Source organism: Carcharodon carcharias, chromosome 28, assembly GCF_017639515.1.
Source record: "Carcharodon carcharias isolate sCarCar2 chromosome 28, sCarCar2.pri, whole genome shotgun sequence".
Taxonomy (NCBI): Eukaryota; Metazoa; Chordata; class Chondrichthyes; order Lamniformes; family Lamnidae; genus Carcharodon; species Carcharodon carcharias.
Window position 1 is genome coordinate 22,940,712 of NC_054494.1, and position 19,836 is coordinate 22,960,547.

The following is a 19,836-nucleotide window of genomic DNA, read 5'->3' on the forward strand; positions in this document are numbered from 1 at the left end:
TTTCTCTTTCTCTCAAGTGCTAAGGAACGCAAGCTCCAACAACTCATTGACACCAACACCCATCTAGGATCCTCCACCCCTGCCTGTCCCTCCATCCCCACCCCATCTTCCAATCCCAGCCCCAGCCGTGTATTCGCTATACTCCCTGACCTTCCCCTCTCCGACGCTGAATGTTCAGTGCTTAGCAAAGGACTTAGTTTCATACCCTTACGCCCTCATCAATGAATTTCGGGCTCGGCACGATGCTGAACTCTTCTTCCGCTGTCTTCGTCTCCGGGCTCACTTGTTTGGGCAGGAGTCCTCTCCCCGTTCAATGGATCCTTTTACCCACCTCCAATATTCTCCTTCCACCTGGACCCCTCCCTCTGGATTCTTACCTTCTCTTGACCTTTTCATTGAGAACTGTTGGCGTGACATTAGTCGTCTCAATTTCTCTGCTCCTCTCACCCATTCTAATCTCTCTCCCTCTGAACTTACTGCACTCCGTTCTCTCAGGTCCAACCCTGACATTGTCATCAAACCCGCTGACAAGGGTGGTGCTGTTGTTGTCTGGCCCACTGACCTCTACCTCGCGGAGGCTGAGCGTCAACTCGCAGACACTTCCTCCTACCTCTCTCTGGACCATGACCCCACCACTGAACATCAAGCCATTGTTTCCAGGACTGTCACTGACCTCATCTCCTCTGGGGATCTTCCTCCCACAGCTTCCAACCTGATAGTTGCCCAACCTCGGATGGCCTACTTCTATCTCCTACCCAAAATCCACAAACAGAACTGTCCCGGTAGACTGATCCTGCCCCACGGAACTCATTTCTCGTTATCTTGACTCCCTTCTCTCTCCCCTTGTCCAGTCCCTTCCCACCTACACCCGTGATTCCTCTGACACCTTACGTCACATCAACAATTTCCAGTTCCCTGGCCCCAACCGCTTCCTCTTCACCATAGACGTCCAGTCCCTCTACACCTCCATCCCCCACCAGGATGGTCTGAGGGCCCTTAGCTTCTTCCTCAAACAAAGGCCCGAACAATCCCCATCCACCACTACTCTCCTCCGTCTGGGTGAACTTGTTCTCACACTGAACAATTTCTCCTTCAACTCCTCTCACTTCCTCCAAATAAAAGGTGTGGCTGTGGGTACCCGCATGGGCCCCAGCTATGCCTGTCTCTTTATGGGGTATGTGGAACATTCCTTGTTCCTGTCCTACTCCGGCCCCCTTCCACAACTCTTTCTTCGGTACGTTGATGATTACTTAGTTGCTGCTTCATGCTCTCGTCGGGACTTGGAAAAATGTATTAATTTTGCTTCCAATCTCCACCCCTCCATCATTTTCACGTGATCCATCTCTGACACTTCCCTTCCCTTCCTTGACCTCTCTGTCTCAATCTCTGGTGATAGACTGTCCACCAATATCCATTACAAGCCTACCGACTCCCACAGCTACCTCGACTACAGCTCTTCACACCCCACTTCCTGTGAGGACTCCATCCCATTCTCTCAGTTCCTTCGCCTCCGTCGCATCTGTTCCGATGATGCTACCTTCAAAAACAGTTCCTCTGACATGTCCTCCTTCTTCCTTCTTCCACCCTCACGCCTTCCCTTCCCTCCCAGAAACATGATAGGGTCCCCCTTGTCCTCACTTATCACCCCACCAGCCTCCGCATTCAAAGGATCATCCTCCGCCATTTTCGCCAACTCCAGCATGATGCCACCACCAAACACATCTTCCCTTCACCCCCCCGACGGCATTCCGTAGGGATCGTTCCCTCCGGGACACCCTGATCCACTCCTCCATCACCCCCTACTCTTCAACCCCCACCTATGGCACCTCCCCATGCTCACGCAAAAGATGCAACACCTGCCCCTTCACTTCCTCTCTCCTCACCGTCCAAGGGCCCGAACACTCCTTTCAAGTGAAGCAGCATTTCACTTGCATTTCCCCCAACTTAGTCTACTGCATTCATTGCTCCCAATGTGGTCTCCTCTACATTGGAGAGACCAAACGTAAACTGGGCGACCGCTTTGCAGAACACCTGCGGTCTGTCCGCAAGAATGACCCAAACCTCCCTGTCGCTTGCCATTTTAATACTCCACCCTGCTCTCTTGCCCACATGTCTGTCCTGGGCCTGCTGCATTGTTCCAGTGAAGCCCAACGCAAACTGGAGGAACAGCACCTCATCTTCTGACTAGGCACTTTACAGCCTTCCAGACTGAATATTGAATTCAACAACTTTAGGTCTTGAGCTCCCTCCTCCATCCCCACCCCCTTTCTGTTTCTTCCCCCCTTCCTTTTTGTTTTTTTTCCAATAATTTATATAGATTTTTCTTTTCCCACCTATTTCCATTATTTTTAAATCTTTTATGCCCCCCCCCCCCACTAGAGCTATAACCTGAGTGCCCTACCATCCATTCTTAATTAGCACATTCATTTAGATAATATCACCAACTTCAACACCTCTGTGTTCTTTTGTTCCTTTGTCTGTGGCATCTTTTGATGATCTGCTCCTATCACTGCTTGCTTGTCCCTACAACAACACCCCCCTCCACTCCCCCGCTCCCCCCAACCTTAAACCAGCTTATATTTCACCCCTCTCATTGTAAAGAAAAATCAGTTCTATTGAAGGGTCATGAGGACTCGAAATGTCAACTCTTTTCTTCTGCGCCGATGCTGCCAGACCTGCTGAGTTTTTCCAGGTAATTCTGTTTTTGTTCAGAAATGAATATACCACATCATTCATTTTTGTGATAGGCAGAACCTCTTTTTGGCATGACGGCAGTATCCTGTTAGTGGTGAATACCACTAATGTTGCTCCTGCATAGTAGCAGTATGAAACAGCTAGCTTTACCTGTTAGTCAATTTTGAGATACCTTGCCCTTCCAGGGTAATCTGGGGTAGACTGGGCACTTTTCCAGGCTGAAAGTGACGGCCTTGGGCCCATTCATGAGTTTGCGTGATATACAGTGTGAAATGATCTGATCAGGTTAGCCATTACCCTGCAGGATGCCTTTGCACCCTATTTCAGCATCAAGTTCGCAGGGTGAGCAAATGGCTCAGACCCTATCTATAAGGTTGCCGAAAAGACCAGTCTTAAAGTGTGGAACTGTAAGAATCCCAAAGCTCATCAGAAGTGAAGGTAGGTTTGTGATAGACCGTGGTTGAGAATACCCTGGCAGATTTCTCAACTAATATTCAACTAGTCAAGGAGGGAGCCACGGTCTACCACCATTTAATAGGTGAATTTGAACACAGGATGAAGCCCAATAAGACATGCAAGGAAATTATTGCATGCAGCTGCAGATTTAAATATAACAAATGTATCATCCACATATCGGAAATATGCGAGGATTAGCAAGTTAGATGTCATTCCGTCGAAGACAATGCTTGGCAGTTAACGGTCAGTCACCAGTGGTGCATTCTCCATGGCAACGCCACTTGCCAACCAATCACTCTTCAAATACAGTATAAATTGTTTTTTTTCCCCCTTATATTGGTATTCTTGCGAGTGCTCTGATGAGTGCAAGACGAAAAGCTTAGACATGTCCCTTTTTTCAGCAATACAAGGTTTCATTTTTTAAAACTTATATACTCACAAACCAACTAAAATCAACATAGGTCAAACATTAACTAACAGGCAAAGGATATTTAAATCAAAAGGTAAATTTCACTTTAAGTAGTTGATACAACACAGTTACAAGCCTTCGCATTACTTCCTGCATAAAGATGGCACCATGTGCAATCTCAATCTTTCTAACTGGCCTCTCTTGTTCTCTCACTTACCACTCAATCATTTCAATCCTTGAGTCACATTCCATATGTGGTTTGTTTTCCACAAAACTGGCAGCAACGCCTGTTACAGTACCCAATCCACCTCAAATGATTCTGCAAAATAATGGGGTTGTTAAATATTTTAATATATTTGTATGAGAATATCACTTAAAATTACCCCTTTTGTATTTGCAGAACTGTAATCTTATAGATTGCTATTTGTTGTTGGATTCACTAGTTGGCTTCTATCTTTTTAGAAGTGAAAGAGACAGTTAAAGTTTTATTGTAAGCTGCTTAAAATGTATAATTAGAGATTTTGATTTATGGTTGTAGAAGTGGTATAAAGATTTCTTGGAACATGTACTGATTCCTAGATGCACTATTATTTTGAGATTGTGTTTGGGGGGAAAAAAAGTTAATATTACACTTGCAGAAATTATTTTTGACTTAAATAGTTGTGCAAATTAAATTTATGACATGGAAAATCAGCAATTCCATTTCTTTTTATAACTGAAGTATGCGTTTTACATTCCAAGACTAATCACATATTACTGACAAGGAGATTTACTGCCTTCAAATTTTTCTCTATTACATTAAAGGATGCATTGACAAAGAGCCAACAGTCTGAAAAACAGTTTATGATGTTTGACTGGCTTTAAGCAGGGTCTAGTCACATGTGAGAGAGAAACTATTTCTGCCTTTTGTGTTATTTAGTGCCAGCTGTCATATATGGTCAGAAGTAGATAAAAATATATGGAGTCATTTTAAGAAACATGTCAGTGGTAATGATCTCAGTTCTGAGTTCAATTATCACTCACTAAAGTCGACCTAATTCAATACATTTGTGTAGTTGTTGAATTTGCATGACATCATGTTTAAAAAATTTGAAACTCTGCTATTTTAGTATTTTACATTTACTACTACTATATTATTCACATCTGGTTCATGGAAATAACTCTTCAGTTCCAATAGACACTCAAATCTTTTCACATATTTGTAATTATCAGTAATTCTAAATTACCAGATTTATTGGCTATACACTTTGGATGAAGCGTTTCATGCAAAGTTTAAAATAAGTTACAACTCTAGGACTAAAGCTCAAGAGTAGACAGATATTTCAAACATAAAACAAGCAACTTTATATATTTAGCTATATGTTTTCCTCATGATGTAATTTTTAATACTTTTCTGTTATGTTCCACATGTTATCTTCAACTATGAATACCAATCTGGATGAGGAGGTTTATTTAAAGTACAGAGTTTATTTAATATAACTTGATTACTGGGGGTCTCTTAGATCTAGGAGATTTTTTATGACAAGTTTAGCAGTGAATACTCAGCATTTGATAAATGGTCTGCTGGAGCATTTTTGAAATACTGTCAGTTTTGACCTATTGTCATTTATCTTGTCAACTATGATAATAGTAGGCCATTAAATGTATGGGTTTCATATGTATCATTAGATTCACAGATGAATAAGATTAATGTCTTGTGATGGTGTACAACAAAATTACAGTACAAGCTTGCAGAGTCTAAAGTTTTTAGTGCTGGTAACAATGGGGGGCTAAATCTGGCCTGTACAAGTTCATGGCATGCATCCAGTTCATGTCCCTTATCATGCAAAGCCGTCCTCCTGATTAATAGCAAGAGCATCTTCGAGGCATGGAACATATTAGGAATCCTCAGAAATGCCTCACCATATTTTTTTTCCCCTGGAAGTAAACCAAAAAGGTTAGGATTTGGACATGGAAAAAAGAAATTTCTTTACATCTCTCCTCTGTGGCTTGTTTCCTCTATAAGTCTCCTGCACAGTTTCCCCTGGAGAGCTAAGCCCAAGTGAAGACAGATATGCTGGGAAATAGGATGCAGTTTTTGAGCCAAGATCGGGGAGATGGTTTTGGATCTTTTGAATGCTGGGGCCTGAGAACAATCTGCTAAAGTTTAGCTTTCTTTTATAGCATTTCTTGCAGCTAATTCTTATAAAGTAAATTTCAACTTCCCAGGAAAAAACCCCATTCAGTGTAATTCACCAATAGGTAACTTATTGACATATAATTTGTATTCGTAATACAGTTTACTGTAGATATGTTTGTTTTATTAAAGATCATAATCAAATACCTACCTAATTAAAGTCTGGCACCAGAGCATTGCACTTCAAAAGTGCCATGCATCTGTAAGGTGAAAAATTGTTTCCCCAAATAAGTATGCTGATTTGATTTTTACATTTAGTCAATTGGTTATTCAAACCAATCCAAATACACTCTCAAATCATCAGATAGGTAAAAGGCTTTGAATTAGTAATGAGCCACCACTGCTAAGCCACCCAATTAAAATAATTGTTTTTTAAACCAAGGAATCTAAAACTGTCAGCTTTCACAAACCAATCAAACTGTTCAAATATTTCAAGTGGTTTTTGGCTACCATTTATCTTCTACATCCAGATTGGATGTCCATAGGTTAGAACATATAAAAAAAAATAAAAACACGCCATTCTGGGGAAAAATATAATTAAATTTAAAGTTGCTTGTTTTAGGTTTGAAAGTTTTGCCTACTTATGAGCTTTAGCTTCAGAGTTGTAACTTTTTCCTGGACTCCTATCAGATAAATTTGAGAGAGATGCACCATGGAATTTGTAGTTTTTAGCTCTGTTCTCATGAGACTGTTTTACCCAAGAGTGTACTGTAACTTCCTGGTAAAAAATTTATAATCCAGTTGGAAACAAACTTTGGAAATCAACACTTCTCCAGCATTTTATGTAATCATATAGATTGCTATTTGTTGTTGGATTCACTAGTTGGCTATGTAATGGAAATGATAAAGTTGAAACTGGTTTCAGAGAGTACTGTTTTAATTTTGTTTATCAGTTCCTGGTTTGTGCTGCTTTGGACATTCATATTCTTCATGATTTTTGAAATACAATTCCAAAATTATTGCATTTATTTTGTTAATTTACGCCCACATTTCTTTTGGTTGCTGGCTGCTTCTGACCACATAATCTAGAACATGAAGGAGGGCAAGATCATCTCTGTGCTGAGGTTCTGCACAACTGCAGTTCATGCGCTGTTATAATGGTTAGCAGGAGGTCCTGTTAGAAAAAGGGTGAGTTCAAGTTTATTTGTTTATTCCTCCCACTTATACCTTTATCTTTTTCATTTCTTCATGGATATGAACATCACTGGCAAAGCCAACATTTATTGTTCACACCTTATTGCCCTAGAGAAGGTGGTGCTGAACCAACTTCTTGAACCACTGAAGTCCATGTGGTGTAGATACATTCACATTGCTGTTAGGCTGGGAGTTCCAGGATTTTGACCCAGTGACAGTGAGGATGCAGTGATATACTTCTAAGTGGTGTACGACTTGGAGAGGAATTTGGTGTTGCTATGCATTTGCTGCCTTTTTTGTTGCAGGTTGTGAGTTTGGAAGGGGCTGTTGAAGGAGGTATGGCAAGTTGCTGTTGTGCATCTTATAGATGGTGCACACTGCTGTTGCTGTGTGCCAGTGGTGGAGGGAGTGAATATTTAAGGTGGCGGATGGGCTGCCAATCAAACGGACTGCTTTGCCTGTATGGTATTGAGCTTCTTCCGTGTTGTTGGAACTACTTTCACCCAGGCAAATGGAGGATATTCCAACACATTCAACTTGTGCCTTGTAGAAGATGGACAAGCTTTTCCAAGTCAGGAGACAAATTATTTGATGCAGGATTCCCAACCTATGACCTGCCCCTGTAGCCACAGTAATTATATGGCTGGTTCAGTTAAGTTTCTGATCAGGTAAGCCCCCAGGATGTTGATGGTGGATTCAGTGATGGTAGTGCCTTTGAATGTCAAGGAAAAATAGTTATTTTGTGGCACTTGTCTAGCACAAATGTTATTTGCAACATAGTGCAAGTCTGAATATTGACTGGGCTTTGCTGAGTGCTGTATGGACTGTTCTATTATCTGAGAAGTTATGAATGGTACTGAACACTATGCAATCATCAGTGAACATTTTTACTTCTGATTTACATTGGAGGGAAGGGCATTGATGAAGCAACTGAAGATGGTTGGTCCTAGGACACAACTGCGGAACTCTGCCAGTGATGTTTTGGGTTGAGATGATTTAGCCTCCAACAACCACAACCATCTTCCTTTGTGCAAACATAAAAGCAAACAACTGCGGATGCTGAAAATCCAAAACAAAAATACCTGGAAAAATTCAGCAGGTCTGACAGCATCTGTGGAGAGGAATACATTTAACGTTTTGAGTCTGTATGACTCTTCACCAGAACTAAGGAAAAATAGAAAAGAGGTGAAATATAAGCTGATTTAAGGGGGGGTGGGACAGGTAGACCTGGATAGAGGGCCAGTGATAGGTGGAGATTGTTAAAAGATGTCATAGACAAAAGGACAAAGAGGTGTTGAAGATGGTGATATTAGCTAATAAATGTGCTAATGGTGACATTAAGGGTAGAAAGCAGGACAAGCAAGTGCAAATAGCCTTAGTCGAGGTGGGGTGAGGGGAAGGGATTGAAATAGGCTAAAAGGTAAAGATAAAACAATGGATGGAAATACATTTAAAAATAATGGAGATAGGTGGTAAAAGAAAATTATAGAAAAATTATTGGAAAAAGGGGGATCAGAAAGTGGATGGGGATGGAGGAGAGAGTTCATGATCTAAAGTTGTTGAACTCAATATTCAGTCCGGAAGGCTGTAAAGTGCCTAGTCGGAAGATGAGGTGCTGTTCCTCCAGTTTGCGTTGAGCTTCACTGGAACATTGCAGCAGGCCAAGGTCAGAATTATGGGCGTGAGAGCAGGGTAGTGTGTTGTAATGGCAAGCGACAGGGAGGTCTGGGTCATGCTTGCGGACAGACTGAAGGTGTTCCGCAAAGCGGTCACCCAGCCTGTGTTTGGTCTCTCCAGTGTAGAGGAAACCACTTTGGGAGCAGTGAATGCAGTAGATTAAATTGAGGGAAGTGCAAGTGAAATGCTGCTTCACTTGCAAGGAGTGTTTGGGCCCTTGGACGGTGAGGAGGGGGGGGAAGTAAAGGGGCATGTGCAAAGTAAGACTCCAACCACTGGAGAGTTTTCCCCTTGACTGCTATGGACTTCAATTTTGCTAGGGTGCGTTGATGCCACACTCTGTCAAATACTTCTTGTTGTCTCACCTCACCTCTGAATTCAGCCCTTCTGGCCACATTTGAACCAAGGCTGTGATTAGGCCTGAAGCCAAGTTGTCCTGATGGAGCCTAAACTGAGCATCGATGAGCAGGTATTTGCTCAGTAAATGCTGTTTGAAGGCACTGTTGACGACATCTTCCCTCATTGATTGAGAGTAGACTGATGGGGCAGTAATTGGCTAGGTTGGATTGTATTTATTCATTAAAGAGATGTGGGCTTCACTGGCTAGCCTAGTATTTGTTGTTCATCCCCAATTGCCCTTGAGAAAGTGGTTGTGAGCTGCCGCCTTGAACTGCTTCAGTCCATGTGGTGTAGGTACATCCATGGTGCTGTTAGGGAGGGAGTTCCAGGATTTTGACCAGTGACAGTTAAGGAGTGGCGATATATTTCCAAGTCAGGACGATGAGTAGCATGGAGGGAAATTTCCAGCTGGTGGTGTTCCCATGTATCAGCTGCCCTTGTCCTTGTAGCTGGTAGTGGTCATGGGTTTGGAAGGCTCCAGGGAGCCTTGGTGAGTTTCTGCAGTACATCTTGTAGATAGTGTTCACAGCTGCGTCGGTGGTGGAGGGAGTAAATGTTTGTGGATGGGGTGCCAATCAAGCGAGCTGCTTTAACCTAGATGGTATCACTCACCTTTTTGAGTATTGTTGGAGCTGCACTCATCCAGGCAAGTGGAGAGTATTCCATCACACTCCTGACATGTGCCTTGTAGATTGTGGACAGGCTTTGGGGAGTCAGGAGTTGAGTTACTCATCGCAGGATTCCTAACATTTGTCCTGCTTTTTTGTGGATAGAACATACCTGGGCAATTTTCCATATTTTTGGATAGATGCCATGTTGCTGTACTGAAGCAGTTTGCCTAGGGACTGGGCTATTTCTGGAGCACATGCTTTCATTACTACAATCAGGATGTTGTTGTGACCTACCGTGTTTGCCTTATCCAGTACCTTTAATCATTTCCAGGTATCACATGGAGTGAATTGAATATCTAATGTCCTGAGATATCCCTCCATAGCTTCATCTCACTCTATCTCTAGAAGACCCTTCAGTCCTACAAGCCTCGAGCACAGAATGATCATGAAAATGTCCTTCGATAACAGTACTGAAGGCAGAAATTTGTTGTGTGGAAATTGTGTGGAGGGGGGAAGGAGGTTCCAACTTTTAAATTTTTTTTAACCTCCAATAACTGGAGTGTTTTTTTGTGTCTAAGCTAGGAAACTGTAACTTGCTATTACTTTCCTTACCTAAATTAGTAATTAACTAATCAAAGAAATAAATAAGGTTGGACAGACATAGGAGGGCATGTGGGAGTTTGTGATGATCCTGGGCAACCATATTTGTGTAAGTGTCTGCAGCTCATGGAACGTTGGCGCAGAGCTGTTGAGCTGGAGTCTGAGCTGCAGACATTATGGGCCATCATGGAAGGTGCAGTTACCTGGACAAGTTCCAGGAGGCTGTCACACCCCTTAGGTTAAATAGAATTGATCAATAGTCAGTGGCAGGAGGATGTCACTATGGATCAGGCAAGAATGGAGATCAAGGATGTAGTGATGGAGCTGGCTTGGCCCTTGACTTCGACTAGCAAGTATGATGTACTTGCTACTTGTGTGGATGCGAAAAAGGACTGCCAGCTGAATGGCCGAACTGACGATTGCAGGAGACCATTTAAGTATGGAAGAGTGAAATGGAATGTGGTAGTGACAGGGGACCGTATACTCGGGAATAGATCTGTTCTCTGCAGCTGTAACCAGAAGTTCTAAAGGTTATGTTGCCTGCCCAGCTCCAGAGTTAGTCAACAACTTGCCCCTGGGGAAGAACTTGGAGTGGGAGGGGAAGGACCCAATTGTTCTGGTCCAGATCAGAGCTAATGGCATAGGTAGAACTAGGAATTATGTTCTGCAAGAGTTTCAGGGTGTTTGGGCCCAAATTGAAAACCGAACCTGTTTTAAGTACTAATAAATACTAATCTCTAGACTGTTAGTTAAGCCACACGCAGGTATTATGATAAATAGGTTAGAAAGTTAAATGCATGGCTGAAGGCATGGTGTACAAGGCTGGGGTTTTGCTTCATGGGTCACTAGTGCCAACACTGGGAAGGAGGGAGCTGTTTTGTTTTAACGAGCTGCATTTAAATCAGGTTGGGACCAATGTCCTGGTGAATCGAATAATGAGAACTGTAGACAGGGCTTTAAACTAATAAAGGCTGGTGGTGGGTGGGGAGTGGGTGTAGGATTCAACCAAGGGTAAATTCAAAAACATTAGTGGAAGTGTCAAGACCCAGTAGAGCTGAACAGTGTTTTGGGTAAAAATAAGCAGAATAAGACAGGAAGAGACAGTGATAGTAACAATTATAATAAGGCATTAGTGATGTCAGGGAAAGTTAGGAAAAAAATCAAAGCTAAAAGCACTATATCTGAATTCATAAAGTATTTACAACAAATTACATGAATTAATAGCACACATAGAAGTTAATATGTTTGAGCTAATAGCCAATATAAAGATGTGATTGCAAAGTGGCCAAGCTTGAGACTAAATATTCCAAGATACTTAACTTTTAGAAGAGGTAGTCAAAATGGAAGAGAAGAAAAGTTGATCCTGATAATAAAGGATGGGATAAAGAGATTAGAGAGAAAGTGATTTGTTGAGGTAAGGTCCCATGTAGAATCAGTTCAGGTGTATTTAAGAAACAGCAAGGGCAGAAAACAACAGTGGTTGTTTATAGGCCTGCTATACAATAGTTATAGTGTAGGGCATGGTATAAATCTGGAAATCCAGAGGTGCATATAATAAGGGGAATACAGTAACCATGGGGCACCTTAATATTCAAATGGACTGTGAAAATCAAAGTTCATAGGATGTATGAGTAGTTTTCTAGATCAGTATTCTGAAGAGTCAACGGAACTAGATGGATTTAGTAATGTGCAATGGAAAAGGGTTAAGTAATGATCTTGTAGTAAAGGGGCCTCTTGGAAAGCATATAACGATAGGGTTTTATGTAGAGTTTGAACGTGACATCATTAAGTCCAAAATTGGGGCTGTGAATCTAATCAAAGCAAATTATGTAGGTGTGAGGGATTGGCTGGCTGTGGTAAATTGGAAGATTACATTAAAAGGTATGATGGTAGACAAGAAATGGCTAGCATTTAAAGAATTGATACATGATTTGGAACAAATAGGCATTACCTTATGACACCAAGAAACCCACAAAAAGTAGTTCAACAGTAGTTAACGAGTATTTAATAGTATTAGATCAAAGGAAGAGGTTTATAATGTCGCTAAAAAAGAACAGTATATTTGAAGATTGGGAAGATTTGAAAATTCATCAAAAGTAGACCAAGAAATTAGTAAAGAAAGAGAAAAGAGAATATGAGAATAGACTAGCAAGAGACATAGAAACAGACTGTAAATGTTTCTTTTGGTATGTAAATTGGAAAGTAAATATGGGCCCATTAGAGTCAGAAAGGGGTGAAAATATAATGGGAAGGAAATGGCAGAGACATTAGTTAAACAAATACTTTTATCTGTTTCCATGATAGAAGATACAAAAAACATTCTGGAAATAATGGAACCAAAGGCCAAGCACAGGGATCTGCTATCTGTGGCTCATTAAGGACTCAAATGCAGCTCCTGACCTCGATCGATCAAATCCACTTTGATAATTAAAAGCTTGCTTCATTTTTTAAAAAATGTTTTATTAACATTGTACTTGTAAGAAAGTATCATTCAATTAATGGCATTTTTGTAAAAACCTCTAAGATGATGTTGAAATGTGTCCGCCTTGTTTTTCATTATTATTTGCATTTGAGTAATATCATTGTGGCTTTTAAGATGGCATGTTTTTGACTAAATTTAAATAAAGGCTCTTGTTAAGGTTGCTGGCCTCTGGTCTAGCAAGAATGAGGAACTTAAAAAAATTGGTATAAGTGAAGAAATAGTACTAAAGAAATTAATGGGACTATATGGCCACAAATCCTATGGACCCAATGAGCTGTATCCTTGTGTTTGAAAAAAAGTAGCTGCAGAGATAGTGGGCGCATTGGTTTTGATTTTCCAGAATTCCTTAGATTCTAGGACAGTTCCCTGGATTGGAAGGTAGCAAACTTTACCCTGCTATTTAAGAAAAGATAGAGAGAAAATGGAGAAATATAGACCAGTTAACCTTTGGAGAGATTGGGCCAGCGGAAAGAACATTGCATTGTATTCCAATGACCAAGTGTGAAGTTTATCCACTTTGGTAGGAAAAAATAAAGTAAAATATCTTTTTGTGTGGTGAGAGACTGGGAGATGTTTGCATTCAGGGGTCCTTAGTGTCCTTGTGCATGATTAGAGATAGTTAATGTTCAGGTACAGAAAGCAAATATGAAGGCATATAATATATTAACCTTTGGTATAAAGGGAATGGCATATATAATTGAAGAAGTCTTACTGCAATTACACAGGATATTGATGAGGCCGTACCTGGATATAGCTAGGACGGTAGATAAAGGGGAACCAGTAGATATAGTATACTTGGATTTCCAAAAGGTATTCAGTAAGATGCCACACAAAAGGTTAATATACAAGATAAGGGCTGATGGAGTTGGGGTGATATTAGCATGGAGGATTGGTTAATGGACAGAAAGCAAAGAGTAGGCATAAATGGTGCATTCGCAAGTTGGCAGGCTGTGACTCGTGGTGTCCTGCAAGGATCAGCTCTGGGGCCTCAACTATTTAGAATCTATATTAATAACTTGGACAAAGTGGCAGAGAGTAATGTATCTAAGTTTGCTGAGGATAAAAAGCACCTGGGAATGCAGGCTACGAGGAGGACACAAAGCAGCTGCAAAGAGATATAGACAGGTTGTGATTGAGCACCCAAAGTGACAGATGGAGTATAATGTGGGGAAGTGAGCTTTAATCACTTTGGTCACAAGAATAGAAAAGCAGAATATTTTTTAAAAGGTGTTAAGCTTTTAAATATTGAAGTTCAGAGAGACTTGGGTGTGTTTGTGCAAAGAACTCAAAGATAACATGCAGGTAGAGCAAGCAATTAGTAAGGCAAATGGAATGTTGACCTTTATCACAAAGGCATTGAAAAGAAGTCCTACCATTGTGCAGGGCTTGGGTGAGACCACACCTGGAATACTGTGCAGACTTGGTCTCCGTATTTAAGGAAGGATATACTTGGGTTTGCTACATCAAACCAATTTTAACATACGGAAGTGACTGTTGGACAGTCAGCAAAGCAATGCAGAAATGAATCGAGGCTTCAGAGTTGTGGCTTTTGAAGCAAATAATGAAGAACAAATCACACTACCAATGAAGAACACGTCACACTACCAATGAAAAATTGCTAGCAAAATCTGAGACCAAAAGAACTCTGCTGACCAAAATCGGGACGAGGCAGTTGAATTTCTTGGGCATGTAATAAGCACTTATGAGTTAGAAAGTCGGGTGTTGATGGGAAAGATAGATGGTAAAAGAGGTAGTTTTAGACAAAGAACAACCTTTTTAAAGAGCCTTGCAAATCTGATGAATGTATCCCAAAAATTTTAATCCATGCCTCTAGAGTAAGATTGACATGGAAGTCCATGGTTGTCAATGTCCTGTTAGGGCATTGTACCTGAAGAGAGAGAGATACTTGCATTGGAGGCAGTACAGAGAAGGTTCACTAGATGTGGTCTCTGGGATGAGAGGCTGAGAACATTGGTTCTGTATCTCTGGAGTTTAGAAGAACGAGAGGTGATCTAATTGAAACATTTATGACTCTGAAGGAATTTGACTGGGTAGACACTGAGAGGTTGCTTCCACTGGCTGGGGAATCTAGAACATGGGGGCACAGATTCAGGGTAAGGGGTTGAAGAGAAATTACTTCACTCAAAGCATTGTGAATCTTTGGAATTCTCTACCCCAGAGGTTTGTGGATGTTTCTCATTCACTATATTTAAGGCTGGGATATACAAATGTTGGGTCTGTCGGGGAATCGAGGGATAGGGGGGGTGGGTGGCAGGAAAGTGATGTTGAAGCCCAAGATCAGCCATGCTCATATTGAATGGCAGAGCAGGCTCGTTAGGCCATATGATCGACTACTCCTCATATATCTTGTGTTCCTTGTGTAGACATCGAGGCTTTTTTAAAAAGCAGGTAGATGAATTTTCTTTTCCAAAGTTTTTTATGTAAATTCTCCATGTCATGTTTTGTGTTAACTTGGGCAGTTGACCTATACTTATGGGGAAGGTTGGAGTTTGCGTATCCTTGCAGAGAACAGAAATTTCAAAAAACTGTGACATGCCCATTCTTTCTTTTTCTTTTTACCAACTTTGCAGGCAGAAAATGTCAACCAAAAAATGAATCTCATACTTTTGAAGTCTTTTGAGTCCCATCCAAAGTGAAGGATAATCTTTTGTATTTGTTTGGTTGATCGAAAGAAAATTGCATTACACAGTCCTGAATTCTGTAATGAATGGGTAAATGAATATCAGGAAGGTAGTGTTATGAGGAATACTGATGAATTTTCAGATATTTTTACACATTTGAAATGAGAGGATAAAAAGCATAAAATCTATTATCTGATTTCCAAATTTTCAGCTTTATCTTTTAATTTTAAAAATCGTTGAAATCAATGACAACCAGCATGGTGCTTTGAAAGACCGTGCATCGATATTCAAAGGACATAACAAATTCTCATTCAGGCCATAGTTACTTTCACGCCCTGCAAGAGTATACAGGATCCAGGGGGGGAAAAAAAACATGTTTTCTTCAATCCCTAGTTTTACTTGTATTACGTTACTATGCTTTTCCTTGTGATGGTTATTGTTTCAAGTATTTCTAATACTGATTTTCTAATGCATGATCTAGAGCCATACTCCCAAAAGTTTACTGTGCGAGGGTAGAATGAAATGGGGCATATGCTGAGAATACACAGTAGCAGTCACGAGGAAAGGCTTTTCGGGTAAGTACCCATCATCGGGACTTTGTGGTCTAAAGAAAGGTCTGCGTACAGGTGTCATAACCTGTCTTTTAAACCATATTTTATTCTCCTGAAAAGCAGGTGACAAGTTGTTAACTGACAAACAATTGAACTAGAATTGCTACCTGTTCCCACTCTCCTATTTTATTTTACAATAAGATTTTGCATGATTTGATGTCAGTGTATTTTTTCATTTAAGGTGAAGGGACACGTTCATGGAGAATTTAGAATTTTGATACGTGTATTCAAGTCAGTGTCTGTCTCTGTATCTATCTCTGCTATCTATCTTGTCCATTTATTTCTATTATCTGTATCTCTCTCATTGATATTTAGATGCGCACACATATACACACTTCTATGCATATCAAAATTCTTTCTGAATGTGAGCATTGTTATGAGAATGTGCTTCACTGCTTTGGAGGTGATTTCCACCAATTTGGAGGTCATTTCTATTAGTTTGAAGTCTGCATGGATTGATCTACACTTCTCGGCAGTTTACCTTCAAATCAACTTGGTAGTTGCTTATGCTTCAATTTTTTTGCACCTCAGATGTGGAACAAGATGATCTGCATCAACAAGAGCAGCTGCCTTCTCAACTACATGCTGCTCCACAGGTAAGGGGAGATGAGCACAGAACTCCAGCTTGCAGGAGGCAATACCTTCAACAATGGGTTTAATGGGCAGAGGTTGAGTGCTTCAAAATCTGCCAAGTGGACCAGGTGGGGGCACATTGCTAAGAGCTGTCAAAATCACCATATCCCTTAATTTCTTTGCCTCTAGCTTCTTTATTCTTTCATGGGATGTGGGTGTTGCCCCTCTCTCTCGCGCTCTCCCTCTCTCTCGCGCTCTCCCTCTCTCTCGCGCTCTCCCTCTCTCTCGCGCTCTCCCTCTCTCTCGCGCTCTCCCTCTCTCTCGCGCTCTCCCTCTCCCTCGCGTTCTCCCTCTCTCTCGCGCTCGCGTTCTCCCTCTCTCTCTCGCGCTCGCGTTCTCCCTCTCTCTCTCGCGCTCGCGTTCTCCCTCTCTCTCTCGCGCTCGCGTTCTCCCTCTCTCTCTCGCGCTCGCCCTCTCCCTCTCGCTCGCGCTCGCGTTCTCCCTCTCTCTCGCGATCGCCCTCTCGCTCGCGATCGCTCTCTCCCGCTCGCTCGCGATCGCCCTCTCGCTCGCGATCGCCCTCTCCCTCTCGCTCGCGATCGCCCTCTCCCTCTCGCTCGCGATCGCCCTCTCCCTCTCGATCGCCCTCTCCCTCTCCCTCTCGATCGCCCTCTCCCTCTCCCTCTCGATCGCCCTCTCCCTCTCGCTCGCGATCGCCCTCTCCCTCTCGCTCGCGATCGCCCTCTCCCTCTCGCTCGCGATCGCCCTCTCCCTCTCGCTCGCGATCGCCCTCTCCCTCTCGCTCGCGATCGTGTCTTCTCCCCCTCGCGCGCGCTCGCGCCCTCTCGCTCATGATCGGGCCCTCTCCCTCTCGCTCGCCCGCGCCCTCTCCCTCTCGCTCGCCCGCGCCCTCTCCCTCTCGCTCGCTCGCGCCGGCTCTCCCTCTCGCTCGCTCGCGCCGGCTCTCCCTCTCGCTCGCTCGCGCCGGCTCTCCCTCTCGCTCGCTCGCGCCGGCTCTCCCTCTCGCTCGCTCGCGCCGGCTCTCCCTCTCGCTCGCTCGCGCCGGCTCTCCCTCTCGCTCGCTCGCGCCGGCTCTCCCTCTCGCTCGCTCGCGTTCTGCCTCTCCCTCGTGCTCGCGTTCTCCCTCTCGCGTTCGCGTTCTCCCTCTCTCTCACGCTCGCGTTCTCCCTCTCTCTCGCGTCCTCCCTCTGCCTCGCGATCGCGTTCTCCCTCTCTCTAGCGATTGTGCTCTCTCTAGCGATTGTGCTCTCGCTCGCGATCGCCCTCTCCCTCTCGCTCGCGATCGCCCTCTCCCTCTCGATCGCCCTCTCCCTCTCCCTCTCGATCGCCCTCTCCCTCTCGCTCGCGATCGCCCTCTCCCTCTCGCTCGCGATCGCCCTCTCCCTCTCGCTCGCGATCGCCCTCTCCCTCTCGCTCGCGATCGCCCTCTCCCTCTCGCTCGCGATCGCCCTCTCCCTCTCGCTCGCGATCGCCCTCTCCCTCTCGCTCGCGATCGTGTCTTCTCCCCCTCGCGCGCGCTCGCGCCCTCTCGCTCATGATCGTGCCCTCTCCCTCTCGCTCGCCCGCGCCCTCTCCCTCTCGCTCGCCCGCGCCCTCTCCCTCTCGCTCGCTCGCGCCGGCTCTCCCTCTCGCTCGCTCGCGCCGGCTCTCCCTCTCGCTCGCTCGCGCCGGCTCTCGCGCTCGCGTTCTGCCTCTCGCTCTCGCGCTCGCGTTCTGCCTCTCGCTCTCGCGCTCGCGTTCTGCCTCTCGCTCTCGCGCTCGCGTTCTGCCTCTCGCTCTCGCGCTCGCGATCTGCCTCTCGCTCGCGTTCTCCCTCCCTCTCGCGCTCGCGTTCTCCCTCTCTCTCGCGCTCGCGTTCTCCCTCTCTCTCGCGCTCGCGTTCTCCCTCTCTCTCGCGCTCGCGTTCTCCCTCTCTCTCGCGCTCGCGTTCTCCCTCTCTCACGCGCTCGCGTTCTCCCTCTCTCTCGCGCTCGCGCCCTCTCCCTCTCGCTCGCGCCCTCTCCCTCTCGCTCGCGCCCACTCCCTCTCGCTCGCGCCCTCTCCCTCTCGCTCGCGCCCTCTCCCTCTCCCTCTCGCTCGCGCCCTCTCCCTCTCGCTCGCCCTCTCCCTCTCGCTCGCCCTCTCCCTCGCGCTCGCCCTCTCCCTCGCGCTCGCCCTCTCCCTCGCGCTCGCCCTCTCCCTCGCGCTCGCCCTCTCCCTCGCGCTCGCCCTCTCCCTCGCGCTCGCCCTCTCCCTCGCGCTCGCCCTCTACCTCGCGCTCGCCCTCTCCCTCGCGCTCGCCCTCTCCCTCGCGATTGCCCTCTCCCTTACGATCGCCCTCGTGATCGCCCTCTCCCTCGCGATCGCTACCTCGCGATTGCGCCCTCTCCCTCTCGCTCGCGATTGCGCCCTCTCCCCCTCGCTCGCGATTGCGCCCTCTCCCCCTCGCTCGCGATTGCGCCCTCTCCCCCTCGCTCGCGATTGCGCCCTCTCCCCCTCGCTCGCGATTGCGCCCTCTCCCCCTCGCTCGCGATTGCGCCCTCTCCCCCTCGCTCGCGATTGCGCCCTCTCCCTCTCGCTCGCGATTGCGCCCTCTCCCTCTCGCTCGCGATTGCGCCCTCTCCCTCTCGCTCGCGATTGCGCCCTCTCCCTCTCGCTCGCGATTGCGCCCTCTCCCTCTCGCTCGCGATTGCGCCCTCTCCCTCTCGCTCGCGATCGCGCCCTCTCCCTCTCGCTCGCGCTCGCACCCTCCCTCTCCCTATCGCTCGCGCCCTCTCACTGTCGCTCGCGGCCTCTCCCTCGCGGCCTCTCCCTCTCACTCGCTCGCGCCCTCTCCCTCTTGCTTGTGCCCTCTCGTTTGCTCGCGCCCTCTCCCTCTCGCTTGCTCGCGCCCTCTCCCTCTCGCTTGCTCGTGCCCTCACCCTCTCGCTCGCGATTGCGCCCTCTCCCTCTCGCGCACCCTCTCCCTCTCGCTCGCCCTCTCACTCTCACGTACTCTCCCTCCCTTCCGCTCGCCCTCTCACTCTCAAGTACTCTCCCTCCCTTCCGCTCGCCCTCTCCCTCGCGATCGCGATCTCCCTCTCGCTCGCCCTCTCCCCCTCACTCGCCCTCTCCCCTTCACTCGCCCTCTCCCCTTCACTCGCCCTCTCCCTCACTCGCCCTCTCCCTCACTCGCCCTCTCCCTCTCCCTCGCGCTCGCCCTCTCCCTCTCGCTCGCGCCCTCTCCCTCTCGCTCGCGCCCTCTCCCTCTCGCTCGCGCCCTCTCCCTCTCGCTCGCGCCCTCTCCCTCTCGCTCGCGCCCTCTCCCTCTCGCTCGCGCCCTCTCCCTCTCGCTTGCGCCCTCTCCCTCTCGCTCGCGCCCACTCCCTCTCG

At 45.7% G+C, this 19,836-nt stretch overlaps 1 protein-coding gene across 7 annotated transcripts in view; it reads left to right on the forward strand.

The window, feature by feature from the left end:
• The window catches only part of lrmda (leucine rich melanocyte differentiation associated), a 1,073,511-nt gene that overhangs the window by 93,270 nt on the left and 960,405 nt on the right, over positions 1-19,836 (forward strand). For 6 of the 7 annotated variants that reach the window (XM_041176536.1, XM_041176539.1, XM_041176541.1 and 3 more), the window contains 2 exons: positions 15,762-15,855; positions 16,423-16,487. The exons of the other annotated variant lie outside the window; for it this stretch is intronic. In XM_041176536.1, coding sequence (XP_041032470.1) covers positions 16,423-16,487 — 65 coding nt within the window. In that variant the 5' untranslated portion in view covers positions 15,762-15,855. The remainder of the gene's footprint in view (positions 1-15,761; positions 15,856-16,422; positions 16,488-19,836) is intronic. 7 annotated transcript variants of the gene reach the window in all.